Source organism: Gobius niger (genome assembly GCF_951799975.1).
Source record: "Gobius niger genome assembly, chromosome: 4".
NCBI lineage: Eukaryota > Metazoa > Chordata > Actinopteri > Gobiiformes > Gobiidae > Gobius > Gobius niger.
In genome coordinates, this window is record NC_136855.1 from 8,650,297 (window position 1) to 8,671,151 (window position 20,855).

At 41.6% G+C, this 20,855-nt stretch overlaps 1 protein-coding gene across 1 annotated transcript in view; it reads left to right on the plus strand.

The window, feature by feature from the left end:
• The window catches only part of LOC306962167 (multiple epidermal growth factor-like domains protein 11), a 131,280-nt gene that overhangs the window by 24,116 nt on the left and 86,309 nt on the right, over nt 1-20,855 (plus strand). The window contains exons 2-4 of the mRNA XM_079555243.1: nt 10,819-10,940; nt 13,237-13,338; nt 15,129-15,229. Of these exons, the coding sequence (XP_079411369.1) occupies nt 10,837-10,940; nt 13,237-13,338; nt 15,129-15,229 (307 nt within the window). The 5' untranslated portion in view covers nt 10,819-10,836. The remainder of the gene's footprint in view (nt 1-10,818; nt 10,941-13,236; nt 13,339-15,128; nt 15,230-20,855) is intronic.

The window sequence follows — 20,855 nt, forward strand, 5'->3', positions numbered from 1 at the left end:
TAAACAACCCCATTCTCTCCACTGGCTGGTATTCATGTTCACTTTGTTGTGTGAAAGAGGTGAGAAAATGAGGAATGAATGGGAGCATTTTTAATAACCAGCTTACAATTGAAAACGATGTTTGAGAAATATCTTGGCCCTTCTTGAACTCTGCCACTCAGAGAAAAGGGCCAGCAATGTTTTTAAATACATCTCCAACGGGATCAGAGTTTGACTTAAGTTTAATACCAAGTCAAAAAGTTATCCCCCAAAAAACGCAATGCTTAGAGCCAAAAGCAACTTGGTTTAAAGCTAAAGCGGAAGAAGTCGCAATAGGATATTAAATGTTTACAATACTAATCATATCGGCCTACAGTGAACAGTATCTGCTATCAGCTCCCTTCATAACAGTATAAATTCACTTATTAGGCAAGGCAAGGCACACAAGGCATCTCAATGCATCTCCACGCCCCTATTACAGATTAGACATCCTTCATAGAAACATGAAGATTATTATTATTGTAAGATCAGCAAGAAGGTGGAGCCTTACCAAAGTGCAGTCATTGACACACAGTTAATCCTCGTCTTTATCTGAGATTTGAACTCGTTGACCTGTTTGTGCCTCTTTAAGAAGCGTGTTGATTTGGCGACGCTGCAGACCGTGAGATCAAGGTAATCCTCCTGATCAATGCTCACCTATGGGCTCCGCGTCGATGCTTCGATCCGCCGCCTTTCTATCTCGACTCTTCTCCTCTTCTGTTGATTAAAGTATTCTGTTAATGGCCCTTCACATATTTCTTGCTGTGGAAATGGAGATATATCTGGACATTTTTGAGGGGTGAAAAACGAATTGCAACTTTAAGAATTTTAGAAATTCCTAAATATGACCTGTGTGTCTCCTCTTGAAGTCAATAATATGTTTAAACTGAATATTGGCTGATAATTGATTTATTCACTTTCTCAAAAACATGTTGTGAAAGTTTATGTTTACATGTTTTTGTTCCATAAACCTATGGTTCTCAAATGTTTCACACCAAGTTCCATCTTATAAAATAGACTTATTACGACTGGAGAAGAGAGTGTAAGGAAACCTCATTTTGAGAAAACAGGTCCCAACGTTTTGTAACATCTGTCCTTGCGCACTGTGTATGTTTCTCCCGTCTTTAGCCGTGGCTGTCTCCCACAAAGGAAATGACCATATTTGGATTACAGAGTCATCTCGGTTGCCTTTTGTGCTACATGTAGATACCAAACATGCAAAAAATTTGGAATGAATACGCAAGGGGAAGACAAGGGAGCGCCACGCTGTTGTAGTTATTTCCTGGACAACTCTGATGCACTACACGACAAAACGCCATACATAAAGCATCGTTAAGGGTGAGTTTGGTCTCTTTTTTAAGCTGACATTAAAAATAAGATTTACTTTTTATGCAGGAAAAAAGTAAACATTTGTGTGTATTTGACCTTGTAGTGACCCAGCATCTATATATGAGTGGTCAGCATCTCACCTTTACTTTCCGTCACAGTGGCCTCTACAACACTCCAGGATCAATTGTTTGGAAGGTTTTCACTGCGGACAGACCTTCACACCAGAAAACCTACGAAATAATCACTGAGCATTGTAAAGACCACCGTGATCAAAGGCGCCATGCTGACCTCTCATACAGCCACTGGGTCACTACAAGGTCAAATACACGCAAATATAAAATTAAAACTTTGCATTAAAAGTTGCATAATGTTAAAACTGCGTAGTTTCCTTCCCCTACATGTTCCAGCCATGTCCTAAGGTGTAGAATGAGCCCAGACCTGTTCACAACTGCCTCTAAAATCCTGCACTGTCGCTCCAAATGGTGTTACTATTGTCCGAAGTGTCGTCATGCACGAGCTTAATATAGAGACTCTAGTTACGCCTAAGACCTGAGGTGGCAGTAGTGAGCATAGATTGACCAACATGCATCTAGTCCCTTTAAATCGAAACTAAACATCTTCACATTGACCACTCAATGTTAATGTTCACCTGCCACGTCTCGTAAATAAACGTATTGTTGCTGGTTTCCCTCTGCATCAAGTTTACGCGGTGATGTTTAACAGGCCTCCGCAGTTAAACCAATGAAGTGAAGGAGAAACAGCAGAGGTCAGACATGAAGCAGGAAATCCATATCTGCCAATGTTACTCCACAATTACACACAGACTGATCTATAGAGGCGTGTTATTACAGCGACCACATCTGCACATGTCCACACACGCCTGGTGCGCTTCAGTGAGGCGAGAGCGCTTTCAAATACTGGATACACCGTATTTGAAAGAACTACTACCTACACCTTCAATAGACTTTCTCAAAACCGGTTTAATGAGGACATTGTTGGCGCAGGTACGTTTTTTTTGTGCGAGTGTTTTTTTTTTTTTGCCGATTTTCAAACCTAACTTTTCTACGAATGTTGCAGTTCGGGAACATCGTCCTCATCAGCGTTTTGAGTCTCTCCCCGAGGACGCACAATCTGCAGAAAGTCGTTTTTATCAAACTCATTTGTGAAGCAGGAAGCTCCATCAGATACAGCCTGTGTCCCTCAGAACAGATAACTGTGGGCACAATCACATCCACCTGAGATCAGCCATTTTTACCTCTGTTAACTCTACCTGCTCCAGCAGCAGTGAGCGCTGACGTGGTGCCATTCTACATGCATTTACACAAGGTTGGTTAAGGTTTAGAAATACAATCACGTCTCAAGCTGGGTTTCCTTGTGCTGCATGGACACTTTTATGGATATAACATCATGTTTTTTAGGAGAAGAGGGAATGCGCGGGATGAGTCGGTTCCTCCATAATAGAGAGAGTCTTGAGTGTACAAGTCCTGTATCTGAGGCAGAGGATCCAATAATCCGACATGTGGTTTTAACCTTATCAGAAGGGTGTGGTCATGCCATGTAAAATCACCAACAAACTTCCTGTCACACTTTTGATCGTTTGTCTCTAAAAATGATGAGTATTTCTTTTGACAAATCATGTTTTTTGAGCCGCCTTAAAAATAAAGTCTCAGCTGACGTGAAGAGACCAAGAGAGAGTTTCACAAATATGAATGCCAAGGTAAGCGATTAATGTTAAACCTGGTGGGTAGTTCAGCAAGAATGTCCCAGTGGAAAAATCTGGATGTTGAGATGTTTTTTTTGTCTGCAAATGCAATATGCAGCAAGTGCAGGCAAATGTAACTTTACTATGAAAAATGAACTGGCCCAGTACCCACTTTTTTCAGTTTTTAATCGAACTATCAGAGAATAGGAAAATGAGGGGAATAGGAAAAGAGGAGTTCTACATTCTTTTTTTCTTATCTTTTTTACTAGAAGATGATTTATTTCAATTCAATGCATAAAAGATGATACAAATGATGCACAACCAACCATCCGCGCCTCCCCCACCTAAGCCAGCCACCCCTCAGACACTGATACTGGCCATGAGTTCAGTTCCAGCATAAAACAAAAACAACACAATGACAAAACAAATAAAAAATAACAACGTTGATAATAATGATCATAAATCTACTTTATCAGGGAGCACTTTTTCAGGAGTACAATGTGACAGGAGTTCAGTGTTGCTTTCTTGGGGGAGCTTGATTTTTCCTAATAGAAAAGCATTTTTTTGCCCCCGCCATTGCCAGCAGGATCAATTTCTGTTCATACTGATTTGGGGCAATTATACATAAAGGTTTTGTTTCTCCCAACAGAGCAAGGCTGGGATCAATTGGAACCTGTTTGTTGAAAAGTTTGCTCTGCTTTGAAAATCCCCTCAGTAGGTATTTAGTTTACTGTTCTTCCAAAACATGAAAGATGTCAGCACCATCTACTTCACATCATTGGCAGCAAGAAGAAGTGTTGTAAAACTGATACGGTTTACTTGGGGAATAATAGGTACGGTTTAAAAGATTTTGCTGAATTAGTGCATGCCTGGTATTTGAAAGGATGGTTAGTTAATTGTGGTTATTTGTTAATCTGTAAATAACATTTTAGCAATATTATGTATTCTACTTTTGTGTGCAAAGGGCTTTTGTTATTCTTTACTAAAAGACTTGTAAATATTTAAGTCATCAGGGATAAGATTATAGAGTGCTACATTCAATACAAGCAGTTTGGAAAAAGCGTACAACCTTACATGTGCTTCTTACATGTGCCTCTCAGACTGCGAGAGGATCTTGTGAACAGCAGAGGCACTCACTCTGTATTTACAAAACACTTTGTCCACGAAAAAAATGCTGGTTACTGGCATTTTTTTCTCGCGATGATGACGCTGCCGATTGTCACATGATACTGGTCACATAAGTGTTTTTTTTTTATCTGATGCACATCTCCAAGTGTGTCGAGCACATGTCAGGGTTGGAGTCCTTCATTCTCTTTGTCTCCAGTTACATTTTAAAGTTAAATTTGTTTCGCCCTCTCAACTCTGTGGGAGAGGTACAGTTTGCTGAAATTGGTCATGGCAAGACAGCTTTATTTATATTGCACATTTCGTACACATGGCTGGTACGAAATGGTACATATGGCTTCACTGCTTATAAACTTAACTAGCTCCCTCTGTCACGGTTTGAAATCAGGTACAGGTTCTATAAATGAACTTATAAAACACCCTCCACTTACTGTAGTAAACATGCTCCCTCTTTCTCCAGCTTGTGCAGTGCTGAACATGCGTCTCTTATGGACTTCTTCTGTCGGTGGCTAAAGGTCATCGTCCTGCGCTTAATTAAAAACCCTTTGATTGGTTTGGGCTCTAATGGCATCTACGAGCTTGTTTACACCCGGCTGCAGCACGCGCACACGTACAGCGGAAGGATCGCGCCGATAGATGCGGTCAGGCCTGTATCGAGCACGTAAGTCCCCAGAGGTCAGGGCTGAGGGCGTGATGGAGAGCCGCAATTTGCTGATGGTAAGAAACGCAAACGTCAATGCAACAGTAAAAGTCGACTCTCCTCAGAGCCGTTTGGTTGGGTGCATGAGCGACTGGGAGCAATTGTGACTCCGTTTCAGTTTTAAAATCCCGATTCAGTGCAATTTTAAGCATATCCGGGGGCACAGCATTTGAGAGAAGACGCAGGAAAAGGTTTTCTTGCCATTTCTAGTAAGGACACAACCTACACTACCTGAAGAAAAAAGAAAACCTCTATCACATCTCAAAGATTCTCAATGGGGTTAAGATCTGGACTCTCATGCCTCTCATCCCTGAACCGCTCTTTCACAATGTGAGTCTGATGAATCCTGGCATTGTCCTCTTGGAATACACCAATACCATCAGAGAAGAAGAAGTTAAATCCAGTGCAGTCCAGTCATTCTTTTCTGCATAATCCTAGAAATAGCCTAACCCCATTCCCCAGCATAACGACTGAGACGTTTCTCAAAAGAAAGGTTCACTCTTTTGCGTCTCAAGTTCTGAATATAAAGGTTTGGATCTTGCGACTCGTGTATCTGTTCAACTGATATTGTTAATATAAGTCTTTTTGATGTTGCACCTTTAAAGTAGCCCCGGCTCTAAAAGGATCAGCCTCCCAGCATATTGCCGACGTTTTTTGCTTTTCTTTTTTACCAAATTGAGGTTTTTGTTTCACTCTACTTGAAGCAGTGCTGCATCTTTAGTTTCCACTGGCGATGTCCTTACTTTGAAGGCCCGTTACAACCAAAGAGAAGTCTTCGGTCTTTTAAGGAATCCAAAGTGTTTTTTTCTATTTTCCTGATCACTGAATTCTGCAATAGTTCTAGGAGGCTAGCGAACATGCATTTTAGCTTTCTGTTTCATTCCCCTCTTAAAAGAAGCTTAGTACCAGCAGAAACTTTGGGACCATCGAACATGTGCACAGTGTTTTATTGAAGTGTTGGAGTAAAGCTGCCGCTGTAACGATGCAGCTCAGCCTTCATCAGCTGTCATTACATAACACACTCTTTCAGACAGTATATGGAGAAGATGGTTCTCAAACACAGAGGCTAGGGCTGAGAGGAGTTTGCCTGGAGCTCCCCCCACAGTTTAGTGTTTTACCTATGACGCAAAATAAACAGGAAGTACAAGTGCAAGTTTGTTTTGTGGAAGGCTGATTTTCTTCCTCATTGACAAACCAGATGCTGAACTTCTCAATCGTTGTCCAAAGTGAAGGTCCACTTTCTCCAAATCCTTGGGCTCGATCTTGTAGCTTGATCTTGTAGAGTTTCTTCTGGACTTCACGTGGGAAATAGGACTTTCCTTCAGGACTTTGCCAAAGTGGAATCAAGCGACAAGCTGACACACATCTGGCACACATGTGAGCTCCCTGATGCATTTCACCTTAAAACGCAGATTTGTGTAGAAAACTGTTAAGTAGCTGTTTTCGCGTTCGGGGTGTGCGTGTTGATCTGCTGTACCAATGCAAGCCTGTGCATGTGCGCAACCAGACATTCACATGACCGTTCATATTAAACTCTATTCATCTTCTTATTGCTGTTAGACCGGTGATCGCTGTACCAGGGAGACAACCCCGGGGTTATTGCTTGAGCAGCGCTTGTACTTCTCCGTGAGGCAGGTGAGCTGTGCCTTGACGTCTGAAAGAGAGAAAAGCTCCAACTATTGAAATCAAATAAATCATAATAATTTCAATTGAAGCATCAGATTAAACTTTTGAAAATCAAGCCATTTAGAGTGATTTTCTTTCATTACATTCAAGCAGACTTTTCTAGGTAGGCTAATTTTGAACAAATTTAGAACGAATGACAGACCTACACATGGATTCTAAAGGAAGGACACAAGGCAGCGCGATGTATAGGGGAAATAAATGTGAGGCTGCCATAAAGAGCAGCACTCTCAATGCTGTTTGTAATAAACCACACCTCAGTCGACCACTTTTTTAATAAGAGACCCCCTCTCTATTTGCCTTTGGCACAGGGAAATTGCGCATAAGCAAGATAACGCATGTTCAATGTCGTGTTCTGAGTTGCGCTCTCATTGTGCCAGGCGGAAGATCTGGCCCCTTGTGTTATACATCATACATGACCTAACAGGGATTTGGGAAGTGTCCACGTGAACATTTTAAAAGGAATTGACAATCATTTCATCATTTTTAGAGTTCTAAAACTTGTCTTTGATCCCTAATGTAATCCTATTTTCTCAAAATCATAGAGGCCAGAGGTTTTTTGCTGATGGGCCGGACTTTGCCCCTGGGCCTAGCGTTGCCTACTTCTGCTTTAAGGTCTTTGAAATGGACTGTTTTACGAGATTGCAGCACTTAAGCAGTAGAAGAAGATTTAGAATAAATGTATTTGTGTAATCATGTAAAAATCGAAACTTGACCCGACACGACATGACTTTCTTTTCACAAAACATAAATGATTTGGCCCCAGTTTTTCCTGTGTTGGTTTTTGTGGATGTGTGTTGCAGTGCAGCTGCTGTCGCGAGAGTCCAAACTTGTTTTATGATAACATCCAGGTGAACACAGCACGTCTGCCCATGTTGGGCTAATGAGAGCGTGTCCAGAGATGGCCAGAACACATCACTTTGACAAGAGTCTGTGGGAGGCCTCTGCTGCTCTGTCTGCCAAATGCACAGGTCTACAACTGTCAAAAACACCACCAAAACATGTGCTTTACTGATTTTAGACTTTGGATTTTGAGTCGTAGGGACAATAATACAGGTCCAAACCACAGTATAATTAGCTATTTTGTATTTAGACACTTAAAAGGGAGACACGGCAGGTGAAAACGTTGAGAGTTTTGGTTCGTGTTCTCTCCTAACGTCCTTTAGTTTTAATGTCAGTTTTAAAAAAGACAATTTCTAGGATTTCTAGGAAATAGCTACGACAGCTTGGCGCAGATATGAACATGCCTGGTATCCATGTGTAGCACGAAAGGCGACCGAGATGACGCTGTACTCCAAATATGGTCATTTCCTTTCTGGAGATGGGAGATATATCTTAAGGGCTTGTTTTCTCAAAATGAGGTCTTGACACTCTTGCACAACATCTCCACTTTAGCTTCTACAGACTCCAAACTTTCCCGGCTTTTTCGTCACATTAATTTGACGGTTTGTTCAGGCGGATTTTTAAATATCTAATTCCTGCCTGGTTTATTGAGCTTTGAACTGCAAACCCAAGGTGAAATCGGAATTTTAACAGGTGTTTTTTCACTCTTACAAGCCATCAAAATAAAACCATGCATTTAAACCTGGCTCTCCATTATTTAGATTATGCCATAGAAAATAGAGGCAAATGTGTCCCTTTTTATAACTAACTTCTTAACTAGAAACAGCCTGAGTCCCAGCTGTGGTCCGCGCTCCTCATTCTAAGAACCTCTGCTCTGCGTCTTATTATAAAAAAAAAAATCTGTCACCTAGCCAGTGTCGCACCCGAAGCCAAAGTGACAATCTCTCGTGTCGTTTCCAGCTGTCACAAACCCAACAAACATGTAATTATTGCTGTCAAAATATCAGCCGACATTCAAATTGAGCGCTTTTGTGCGAGGCAGACGGCGAGGAGAAGGCTATAATATCCGCCGACGGAATGCTGGTGTATATTTTTACATTGAGAACTGACAATTTGAGAGAAATAATATGCCGTTTGGAGCAGGTGCATGTTTTTTTTGTTATTGTGTAAGTTTTTGTGCCAAGCGGATAGTGATTTGTGGAAAAAGAAATTGCGCAGAGAACATCGAGGGGTGAGCTGCCATTACATTTAGATCAGGCGCTTTGTGTGTGGGGTGTTTCACAGTCTGCGCACGAGGCTGGAGCAGCGGTGCAAGGCACAAACATGTAATATGAAGGAAAACGATGTTTTTGCATTATAATCACAATCGGAATCAAAAGTTGGATGGACACAGCAATAGCAAATGGCAAACGCTGCAGTCATTTTACTCCACAAACTTGCTTGATTCTTGTATTAGTTTAGCAGTTCAGTTTCCGGTTTTGGAGTCATCCAGGAGTTATGTATTGTTGGAGAGAGTTTTCAATCACTGCGTCTAACACAACTATTGTGATGACGATTCCAGCCGGAGAGAAAGAATGGTTTGGGAGAGTAGTAAAGGAGGCAATCTTTGTCAACAAGCACAAACCCAGCATTCTGAACTGTGGGGGGGCGGCCTCAGACACAATAGGCAGGAACCTTTTTCACTGCTTGGTGCTTTTTAAGTACAAGCCACTCTTTTGATCGCTTTCCGACAGGGGAGAACTGGGACAGGACCGCTTTGAGAGGAACTGGGGCAGTACTTTCCTGTCAGACCAGGAACTTATTACTTAAAGACATTATACTATATTAAAAGCAACACCGTGTAACTTTTGACTACAAGCGGCAATAGACCTGTTTCTCTTGGTGTTTTGGAGGCCTACTAGCAGACCGCGTTTGACCAGCTGATTGAGAAGTCATCGACTCACTAAAGGCATCCGCCTCTTGTGTCCTCCCTTTCTCGCCTTCTCTTTCTTGCCTGCTCAAACGTTGTCTTTTTGTTTACTTCCTTTAGCAATGACAAACTTTGCATCAAACACGACAAAATGTTCATTGCGGAGATCAGACTGCCATAAAGCGACACTTTCCTGGTCACGTGATCCATTCAGACGGCCAGTCCCTCCTGAAAAGTTGCGAGGAATATTTTTGAAGAGAGCAGCCCGCACAGAACAGCATTAGGCATCATGTGCTCTATATTGTCCCAAAGATCATCTGATACAACTCACATTAAGATAATATTCAGGTCATACGCTACATGGTGTTGCTTTACATTTATTGAAAACGCACAATCCAGACAGCAATATGATGCCAGTCAGACTTAGTCTAATAAACCACACCCACTTCTTTTCTGTGTGAAAGAAGGTGGGTCTGGCCATACATGGTAAACAAGTTGCTGATTGGCGGCTGAGGCCGAACCGAACCGATCACGACCGTCACAGAGAAATGACAAGATTACGTCACTCGCTGCACCACAATATTGTTAGTTCAATTAACATTAACATTAGCCAAAACTAATCATGGATGAAAGAGTCGAGGATTTTGCCTGGCGTTCTCCGCGTGAGTTTATTTTCACTTCATATTTTGTGAATTGGACTACAGCTGCCGCTACGTCCGCTAATTGCTAATTGGTTTATTTTACTGACAATGTGTGCCCGTTAGGCCCGCCCGTTCAAACTGCTCCAATTGCTCCGTGACCAGACTAATTCCCTGCGTGGCATGGACAGGGAATAGTGTGGCAGAGCCAGGCAAAGTTAGACTCACCTGCTTTAGTCTTTGATGTGTAAAGCTTCTCTGTGGTTTTTCTGGCGCCATTAAATGAAGCCATATAACTCAGTCAATCCTTGTATTTCTGCAAACACCCAAATTCAACAAAGTTTAATCTCAATCACCCAGGTACTCCCAATTAAATAAAAAATTAAATTAACTTGTACAACTGTACGTAGAATTATGGCAGACCTGACTACTCCTTGCAACATGGCACTAGCCGACGTCCTCCGTGATTGTTTGTAGTCCACACGTGCAGTTGAGTAAAGGTTCTGATGAAAGCCCCCAGAGCAGCTTCTCACTGTTATAGACAAGTCCAGTTCATTTAAAACAGAAGAAAGGGCACTGGTGAAAGATCGTTGTATCCCGGCCGCCATCTTGCTGTTTTGGTTACGGGAGGAGCACTGGTGTGATTCATGGGAAATCCTGGCGCGGAAGATGACGTGCCGTTAAATCCCGCCTCACGTGCTATGATTGGCTCTGCTTGGTTTTTTCGGAGTCAGCGAAATTCAAATCGCACAGTTCCAGACTGTATCTCTTAATATGGAGGATCAGTCTGGCTCGAGCCAGGCTCACTCAGTGCAAATCCTATCACCATCACAAAAGTGTATTTTACATTAGCATCTTTCTCTCTCTCCAGGACAGTGGGAGCGGGACGATGGGGCCCACAGGACGCCTGCTCCTGGCCGTTCTCCTCTGGTTTATGCCTTCGTCTGGAGCTCTGAACCCGGACGACCCCAACGTCTGCAGCCACTGGGAAAGGTCAGTCCAAACCGCTGCACGTGGGAAACACTCTTCATGCCCATTCATTTTCCCCATAGGCTTTTATATAATGAAGTCTCATCATCATAAAACATCACATTTTCACTTTCAAATGGTCAGTACCTTCATTTATAGAATAAAATCCCGTTATGATCAGTAGTTGCTCCTAAGTGGATTAGTCTTTGTTTAAACACTTAATGAAATTCATAGGTAGTATTTTTTAAAGTACTTCTTGGAGTAGTTTTATCATACTCTACTTTTTACTTCTACTTGAGTGATATTATAATGAATTATCAGACTCTTACTTGAATAAAAAAATGTTACTTGTTCCACTGTGGGTAACTCTTTCAGAGGTAAAAGCTTAATGTGTCTTTGTGTACTTTATTCTTTATTAATTATGGCATTTTCTTTGGAAATATTCAAATTTTCACATTTCAGTGTCCACAGTGCTAAAGTAGCATGATCTCAATATGCTTTTTTCTTCTGTTTGAATTTTTTTTAAAAGGGGGTAACATGCAAAATCAACATTTAAGAGCTTGTTACAGTGTTCTCTCATCAAAAACGGACCTGGAGCTGTGTTTTGAGCCGCTAGCACATTTTTGAGTAATCTTTGAATCTTCACCAGTGGTTTTTCTTAGCAGCCCCAAAAAGCTCCCCCTTGTTGCTGTTTTCGGGTGATGATGTGAAGCGCAAATATCCAATTGAACCGCGCCGGGCTAAAACTAGCTCTTTGGAAATAGTTCCACTCTGCGCGTTGCTGCGGCTGCTGCTGATGGCGAGGGCTAATGTTCAGAGCCACAAATCACTGACCGGCACAGGAGCTTTGCCAAACGCTCCGGGGTTTACTCTGTGGGACAGTGTGGCCGTAAATCCAGAGGGATGGCGGTTTTTGCAGAGGCGCCCCAAGGAAAAGTACAATGTCATTTTAAGAGAGAAACGCTGATCGATACTGTAGCACTTGAAGTTCAGCTGAGAATGAAGCAGGTGTATTTAACAGGTCACGCACAGTTCACTCACATGAAAGGAAAAATATTAAGATGGTCCCTGTGACGATGAGCACAGTATATCAATCTGGAAAGGCTCTGGTTTAATTAATTTCGGAAGAGGACGGACTTTTGGGGGCATTAGATCAAGTGAATCTCGTATAACATCCATGCATCCATTTTCTTCTGCTTTATCTGGGGCCAGGGTGCAGAGCCAACAGTCTGGGCAGCCCAGGGATAGGGTCAGGGTAGGCTCCACCTGATGTCCTACGTATCTGGGTAGGGAGGCGTACCAAAACCCGGTACCATAAACCCCCGCCGCTGCATCTTACGGTCCACTTGGACCGAGAAGCTCCAGCCTTAACAGTCTCCCTATTGGTACTTGAGTCTCGCTGATGCTACATGGCCAAATCACTGCTTAAAAAGGCCCTCTCCATCTCATAGCCTTCCCTACATCTGATCTGTTTATTCCCGCGAACCGCCCAGACAGCCCACGGTGACAGTTCTCCGTCCTGTGCTTCTCTGATGCCACATACACGGCACCGGCACACAGTGAACATGCCACGACATAAACGTCAGGCAACGTGTGCTTTTACTCAAGCCACTGCTGCCTCTGGCTTTAGAAAGCCCAACTGTGCCGTTCCTCCTCATCTTGTAACGATAAAAGAAAGAAGGGCGCTCAAATGTGCGTGCACTCACACATGCCCTCGCGTGCATGTGTGAGGCTGCCAAAGGCTGTGGCTCTATGGCTCAGTCCCCACGGCAACAGCTAAAATAAACCTGTGAATAACACTGTTGTTTATTAAGCTTAAGGTAAGAAAATTAGAACAGTAAAATATATACTTTTTGCTTTTTAAGTATCAATTAGAGTACTGTTAAAGTGCCGGACTGATAAGTATAGTATTGTAGTATAGTATTATTATTATTATTATAACTAGGAAATACTTTGCTCACGTTTTTTTCTCCCACTCTCTCTGTATTGAAACAGCTGCACAGCGAAGAGGAGAAATGAAACTACTGGATTTTGAGTTTCAGCCTATTTTAGATCAATGCATTGCATTTTCTAACCTACTAAGTGTAAGATAGTGATACTGACGTGTTTGAGATTATTACCAGATACCTGCATTAAGCATAATCCCGCCTCTATCTATTTTTATCATCCTGAATAATCACAATAGAACCTTTAATTTTCACTTTAAAACATTTCCCTTGCTCTTGTTCACAAAATAAATAGTCTTTGAATGTTCCTTGACCTTTCTTTCCATCCTCACCTTTTTAACCTCCTTCATGATCATATATTTGTATTTTCCCAGTTACGCGGTGACAGTGCAGGAGTCCTACGCCCATCCGTTTGACCAGGTTTACTACACTCGCTGCACAGACATCCTCAACTGGTTCAAGTGTACGCGGCACAGGTGAGAAACTCCTCAAGGCACAGACATTTCACTCAATTACACTGGTTAAAAAGAAATATTTGCACTATTAAACATTTTTATTGACTAACAAATTCTAGAGTTCAGTTCTTTGTTCGCATTTTGAGAGTTTCTGCTGGAGGCAACAGTGCCTTAACATCTTTGTTTTAATTCCAGAATCAAAAAAACTCACTCTTTACAATAGTTATTTTTAGGAATGGGCCAAGATCTCGTGCCACAAGATTTTTCGGTCCTGAGCAGATGAATATTGTGAATTTTTCCTTACAGCACTGCATCCAATATATGCAAATAGACGACTTAAAGGTGCTTTAAGGAATATTTAGCAATTGATCAACAAAATGAATCCATAAAATTAAACCTGGCTCAGTCCATTATTTAGATTTTGTTGCTGAAAATACGGGCAATTTTGTTCCTAATAAAAACATTTTATTTCCTCATATTAAGTAATCAACAGCAAATGTTTCAAGTTGACATCTCTACTTTTTACCAAATTCACCTGCCATATCTCGCCTTAATGGGACTAGATGCAAGTTGGTCATTTTTATACTCACTACTGCCACCTCAGGTCTTTCGCGTAACTGCAGTCTCTATATTAAGCTTGTGCATGACCCGAATTAATAACTTTTTAAGTGACAGTGCAGGATTTTGAATAAGTCAGGGCTTATTCTACACATTAGGACATTGCTGGAACATGTAGGGGGAGGAATACTTAGTTTCTAAATTTTAAACTTTGTATAGTCCCTTTAAACATGATGAACTGAACTGGGACCTAATAGTGAGTTTAAACCAGGCATTTATTCATTATAAATTGCGTTAAATCATCTCACATGAACTCTCAAACATGAGAAATGACTGTAAGAACCAAAACAGACTTCAGTGGACTTTCTAAATCAAACCTCATTTGGACCTTTTGCTTCTTCACTTCACATAAGTCATAAGAATAACCATCTTTCTCCGACAAAAAAAGGTGATATTTTTAGCCCCATAAATAACGTTTTTCCTCAAGTCCATCTCCAGCGCCTTCATCTGGACACTCGGCTTTGATATTTCTGATGAGACCATTGGCACGGCGCTTTAACGACCGCATTAAACTTTATGGGAGTCGCTGTTAGCTCCCGCGGCTAAAAGAGAGGCATCCATCTGCAGTCGAACGTCACTGACGCCAGTGTCCTTGACTCAGTCCACAACGCCCTCACAAAGATCTGAAGTTCTTTAAAGTAGTACTAACTAACTCATGCCCCGAGAGGCCATAAGCGCCACTGCAGGTGTCATAGCATGTTGCTGTTGTTTACTCATTAATTGTCCATGAGAGTAAATGCTACACTGATAGAAAAGATAAAGGGAGACAGGGATATTGTACATCCAATAACACAATGGAGATACTTTGTGTCACTCAAACGTGGCTGTAAATGCTGTTTAAGTGGTGCTAGCCCGCAGTTAGCTTTGCCCGTTCGCATGTTAGCTTCTTCTTCATTAGTGTGTATTGGTGACTCCGGTCCAGTGCAGCGAAGTTGCAATTGTGGTTTTCTGACCCCCCAATCAACCCATTAACACTTGTATTACCCCCAGAGAGACTACGAAAAGGATTTATTAAGGTAAACACGTTACTTAGTGCTGCTTTAACAGGCAAAAGAGTCATTGAGACATAGAACGCGTTCAAATCTGGACTTTAGTTGATTCTTGGTAACCGTCCAACTCATTCAACATCAAATTAGGGTTGTGTCATGTGATTAGGGTAAAACTAAGCCTAATTCTGTGCTTTTCATTGACAGGATCAGTTATAAGACGGCGTACAGGAGAGGAGTGAGGACAATGTACCGCCGACGCTCTCAGTGCTGCCCCGGCTTCTACGAGAGCGGAGACCTGTGTGCCCGTAAGTACATAAGCACAAGGGTTCAGTAAGTTATCTTTCTCTGGGTATTATGTCATGAGGCTGTTCAAATGATTGATTTTAGACAGAAACATGTTTCTTCATAACAGATGTCGCCAATGAGAATGTGATCTCTGGTCTTCATACGTTTCCTTCACAAAGAACCAATACTCCAACCAATCAGTCAGTGTCCTTTTTGAGAAATATGAATGATTATTAATGGTTCATAACGGTCAAAAGCTGGCAAGGAGTTTTAAGTAAGCTCCACGCTAAATAATAAAGTAAAAAAGAATTCTCAACGCTGTAGTTTCAAACCAAGTAACTTGAATTTATAAAAAGAAACTCAATTTTCTCCAGTGATGAAGCCTGTTGTGCAGAACCCACTGTTCATCTTATTATTGAGGATTACTCAGAACTGCTCCCATCAGAGACAATGTCAAGATGGTCTTCATCACTGCTCGCCCACAGCAAATTAATCATCCATTTTCTATGGATATATGGTGCAATGGAACTGAACCAGGACTAAACAGGACTTGCTGGAAAAATCCAGCAACTACATTTCTAGAATGGAACATATGCAAGCAGACAGGAAGCGGAGTAATATTCGAACAGGAATATGAATCACAAAACTCACCTATTATTGAAGTCTTTTTGGTCATTTACCGCTGATTGGAAAAAAGCTCTCTCTCTCCCATCCGTATATTGTTATTGAGAGATTTCAAGGACCCCAAGAGTGACACTTCTCGTGAACAACACGTGACCACAAATAAACAAATCTGATTGCTCGGACCATGCTAAAATAGCATGATACAGACCCTTTAATTTAGCTGTTCATATTTCATTCTTGTCCCGACGGCCGACCCTCCTATGGTCATGAGATTTGGGCAAGGCCCGAAAGGACAAGATCGCGGATACAGGCGGCCAAAATGAGTTTCCTTTGCTGGGTGGCTGGGCGCGCCCTTCGCGATAAAGTGAGGAGCTCAATCACCCGGAAGGAGCTTGGAGTAGAGTCGCTGTTCCTTAACGTCGAGAGGAGTCAGCTGAGGTGGATAAGGCACCTGTTTCGGAGCCTCCTGGTCGCCTCCCTCGGGAAGTGCTCCAGGCATGTCCTATTGGGAGGAGGCCTCGTGGAAGACCTAGGACAAGCTGGTGGGACTATGTCTCCGAGCTGGGCTGGTGTCGCCTCGGGGTCCCCCCAGAACAGCTGGAGGAGGTGTGTGTGGATCGAGAAGTTTGGGCATCTGTGCTTAGACTGCTGCCTCTGCGTCCCGGCCCCGGATAAAGCGGAAGAAGATAGATGGATTTCATTCTTTGTCCACTACGAACTAAATCTGCATTTTAAAACATAAATCAACAATCTAATCACAATAGATGTGCTTTCCAAAATCATGCAGCTCTAAGGTTCTAATATTCCACGTCAATATTCAATGAGTTTACTTAAAGATGACTCAAAGCAGCTTCTGAGACAATGTCCCGATGTCCCAGGCCTGGCCTTTGTCACTGCTCGCTCGCAGCAAATCAATTATCCACTCCAGATGGCAGTCTGTATGGTACAGGAGGCTTGTTTCTGTCTCAAAATGCAGGAGAATGGACCAGCCCCGGGGTGGGCAGGGTCCGCGCTGGGACCACGTGGCACTATTGTCCACGTCCACTTCACCGCCGCTCGTAAACAACTTTATTAGATCCGTGCGAGGAGCTGGTTCAAGTGCTCTCAATGCCCCGAGCTAATTCTTACGATGCTAACGTTAACATCCCCGGACAGGTCTTTTGTACTGGTTTGCGCGGAGGATGTTAATTGAAAGCGCCCCCCTCTCAGAAGGAGAGGGAGGAGGCGGTAATTAAATTGGCGTGAGGGGGTCTGTACTGTTTCTCGATGCCGTAGTAGAGTTCTCGGCTTATCAGGTCTGTTACATCAGTGTGTAATGACAGGGGAGATAGAGGAGACTTGCACCAGTGATTTGGAAATGTTCATTAAGTAAACTGGAAGTAATTTGTTTATTAATTTTAAGTAGATTAATTCATGCTTTAGTAATGCATTGATGTTACTTTGCATCCAGTTTTTTCCCGATTTAGGTTTGTGTTAGACTCATTTAGACCTTGATATTGAGCTAGGCCTGGTGGTACTAAACAGGCATGACATTGTAATTAATTTTCAAAGTTTTTGGTGGGAACAGTCTGAGAGCTATTGTCCAGAGTGTTGCCACTAATGCTACTGTGCTATAGTTTAGCCTCTGACTTCCTGGTTCGCACTGGAGATAAATGCACTAGGCTACATTTTGACACACAACAGCACAAATGGTTGTTTTTTCTTTCTCAAACATCGCATTTACAATGTAGATCTGTGATGCCAAATGATGTTTACACTACTGCAAGAAAATAATTTGATTACTACAGCTTTAACCAAGACTAAACTAGGAGCTAACAAGAACTATACGTATATCTGCTAGGGCTGCACAATCGCAATGTGAATAGTTTACCATAACTAGTAGTAAACCTACAAAACTGAGCTTTCTAATTTAAATGGTTAGTTCTGTTCAACATTTTTCGGGCGCTGACACCCTTACACTCAGAATACTCTGCAGAAACCACTCAGCACTCTCTGTCTGTGAGCACAATATACTGCAAGGGCATAAACTGGACATAAAAATAATTGGTAAGCCCCTTTAAGTAAAGCAAGTAAAAAACTGGTCTCCACTGTATTCTGTGTAAAACCTGCTACCCCTGTGGTTTAGACATCCACAAAGTATTGGTTTAGCAGTTTGTGTTTTAGCTTTATCTCAAATGTAATTACTCCTAGATGTGTTTAAAATGTGCACAATGAACTGAATCTAACACAAAATCTTTTGGCTCTGATGCTCTGCACACAGTAGAGTGGAGTGGGCGGTAATAGGATTATATATAGATGAGGGTTCTTTCCTGTTTCTAATGTTCATTTACCTTATCTCGCTCCATTACATCTTTGTGTAATTATAGGAAAGATTCCATTTTGGCCAGTGATTTTGGGACACACGTTTCAAATAAGCAAAACAACTTATGGTTTTGTGGACTCACTGTGAGATTTTTTGTTTGGTTCTGGGGCGTGGACGGACTGCAGGCAGATTGCGATTGATTTTTTCGTCTTATCAGTTGATGTCATCGTGAGTATTGGGTGTCAACGTGTAATCAATGCACGCCTGGAAAGACGGTGCCAATTCCAGCCAAGCTAACAACTCGATGTTCAACGCTACTGAAATCAAATCCAAAGTCATAATTTAGACGTGTGCTGGGTGGTTGCTGGGTTGTTAGTGCAGCACGAGGAGGAGAAAAGACGAAATCAAAAACATTTGGGGATGAATATCAGCAGTACAAAGTAATGCCAAACAGGATTGATGACTGTTACAGCTGCTGCTACAACTACTATGATCCTAAAAGTATTCCAGTGAGATTAAAAACAAAGGTTCAAAGCTTCTGGGCAGGTTACCCAAATGTTAGAAAAAGGAAGAATAACTCCCTGGGGCCGAAGGGGTAATTAGCCCCAGGGAATGTTACCATGTAGGCATTTTCAGGCTGGTTACTGCGGAGGTTGGAAGCGCCTGTCTTTGATGAGAGGGTGTCTCCTGTGCAGCATTCAAAGGAACTAATTAAAAAGTGCCTTTTCCATCTGCGCCACACAGAGTGTCACAGCCTGTTCACCTGCCTCAACAAGAAGGACATGAGCCGCCGCTTACAATACGGCCAAAACTCTGCCTTAAGGCTTTGACCCGCACTATCAGAGCCCACATTAGTCCTATTCTGAAGTATTATTAGCTTTGACTTATCCACAGTCTCACAGTCATAATCTCAGATGGAGGACTGGGACCAATGTTACTTTGTGGGAGGAGAATTTTTGAAAGAAATCACCATAATAAAAATGATCATGATTTGTGGAATTAGGTTCCCAAACCTGTAAACCTTTTGGCTGAAAGTCCTTTCTCATGACCAACACACATTTCAGAATTTCAGAGAACATAATGAGAAGTTAATTAGACTTTAGGCTTTAGTTGCTACAGGGTCACCTTTACTGAAGGGCCAGAACACAAGCCTGCAAGTTCATGACAATGCTACAAATGCTTTATAATTAGATGCACAGTGTTTTTCTCACAAATGTCTGAGTTTGCAAAGGAGGAAAATTAGTTTTATTCCACTGTAAGAAAAAAAGTCAGGTATAGTGCCTTAAAGTGTTTCGCTTATGCTGTTAAGTTATACACCTATCAGGGCTTTTGGGTTTTCTTTTTTTTTGGGGGGGGGTTGTTTCGAGTCACTTCTTTTCGCCCATAACAGTATGTTGTAAAAGCAGTAATTTGTGGAAGAAAAAGCCTGATGTGTGAAGTTTCCATGGTATTCTATTGTATTCTTTGTTGATGCTGTGCATAGTTAAACCATATAGTCAATATGTGCCGAAAAGAGGTTTCCTTTTTTAGACACATTTTGTATAGAAAGGTACAACATGGGTAAAATGAGGTATAGGGCCTTTAATGGCCCATAGTCTGACTCCTTTCAGATCAACCAGGCAAAATACTGTACAAACCTACACAGCCAGTGGTGTTCCTTTTAAGGCTTGTCATCTACTACACATGTACAGTGAGAACCAGATGTTTACATACACTTCATAAAAAGACACATTTTATTTTTTTCTCACTGTCTGTCATGAAACCAGAATTACTTTTTTAGGTCAATTAGAATTTAAAAACAATATTTCTATTGCTAAATTCCAGAAGAATGAGTGATTTTTAGATTATTATTATAATTTTTTTTTAGAATTTGTTGCATTATACAAAACAAAAAACTTAATGACAAAATGAATGACAAAAAATGAAAATGTGTCTTTTTATAAAGTATATGTAAACATTTGGTTCTCACTGTATATACTGTGAAAACTGTATGCTATGAAACATTTTTTTGTACTTATTGGTAATCAGGAATGCCCTCAGAATAAATCTGTCAATAGTCAGTGCTGAATAACTGGCCCTTTCTTGGCACTGAAGACGTCACCAAAGACAAAATCAACTGAAAAGTTCCGGTGCGGGGACTTGCAGACAGCAGTTGTATCAAAGATCAAACTGACTTCATCCATCGCTTTTTATATTCTCCACTAAAGGCGGCATAAGCCCCCGCTATCTACCTAATCCGCCATCTTTGTTTACAGAAGCTGCACTTTTGATCTCACCAGATTCCCGGTTCAGGCGCCAGTTCAGCCCATGGAGCGTTAATAGTGTGTCTGTGAAGACTCATAACAGCTTAAGTCAGAAGCAGAGAGGCTACAGATATCACCATTTTTAGATGAGGAAAACTCAAAGTGAGGATCAAAACGAGCACCAAACCAATACTAAACGTGATCTCAACCAGGGTTAAAGCAGGACTGAAGTGAATGAACCAGGACTACTACCAATCTAGATATCAATCCGGACTAAACCACTAGAAATAGAAATAACCAAAGGACTAAATGTGTTAAATTGACTCAAATCAATACAATTATAGATGTAAATAGTTGAAATTCTCTGTATTACTTTTTTGCTGTTCGTGTTAGTCATGCTGGGTGACCTCTGATCTGACCAATAATATATATTTTTTGTATGTTTTTTTATATATTTGTAAATTGTGTAGAAAGGCC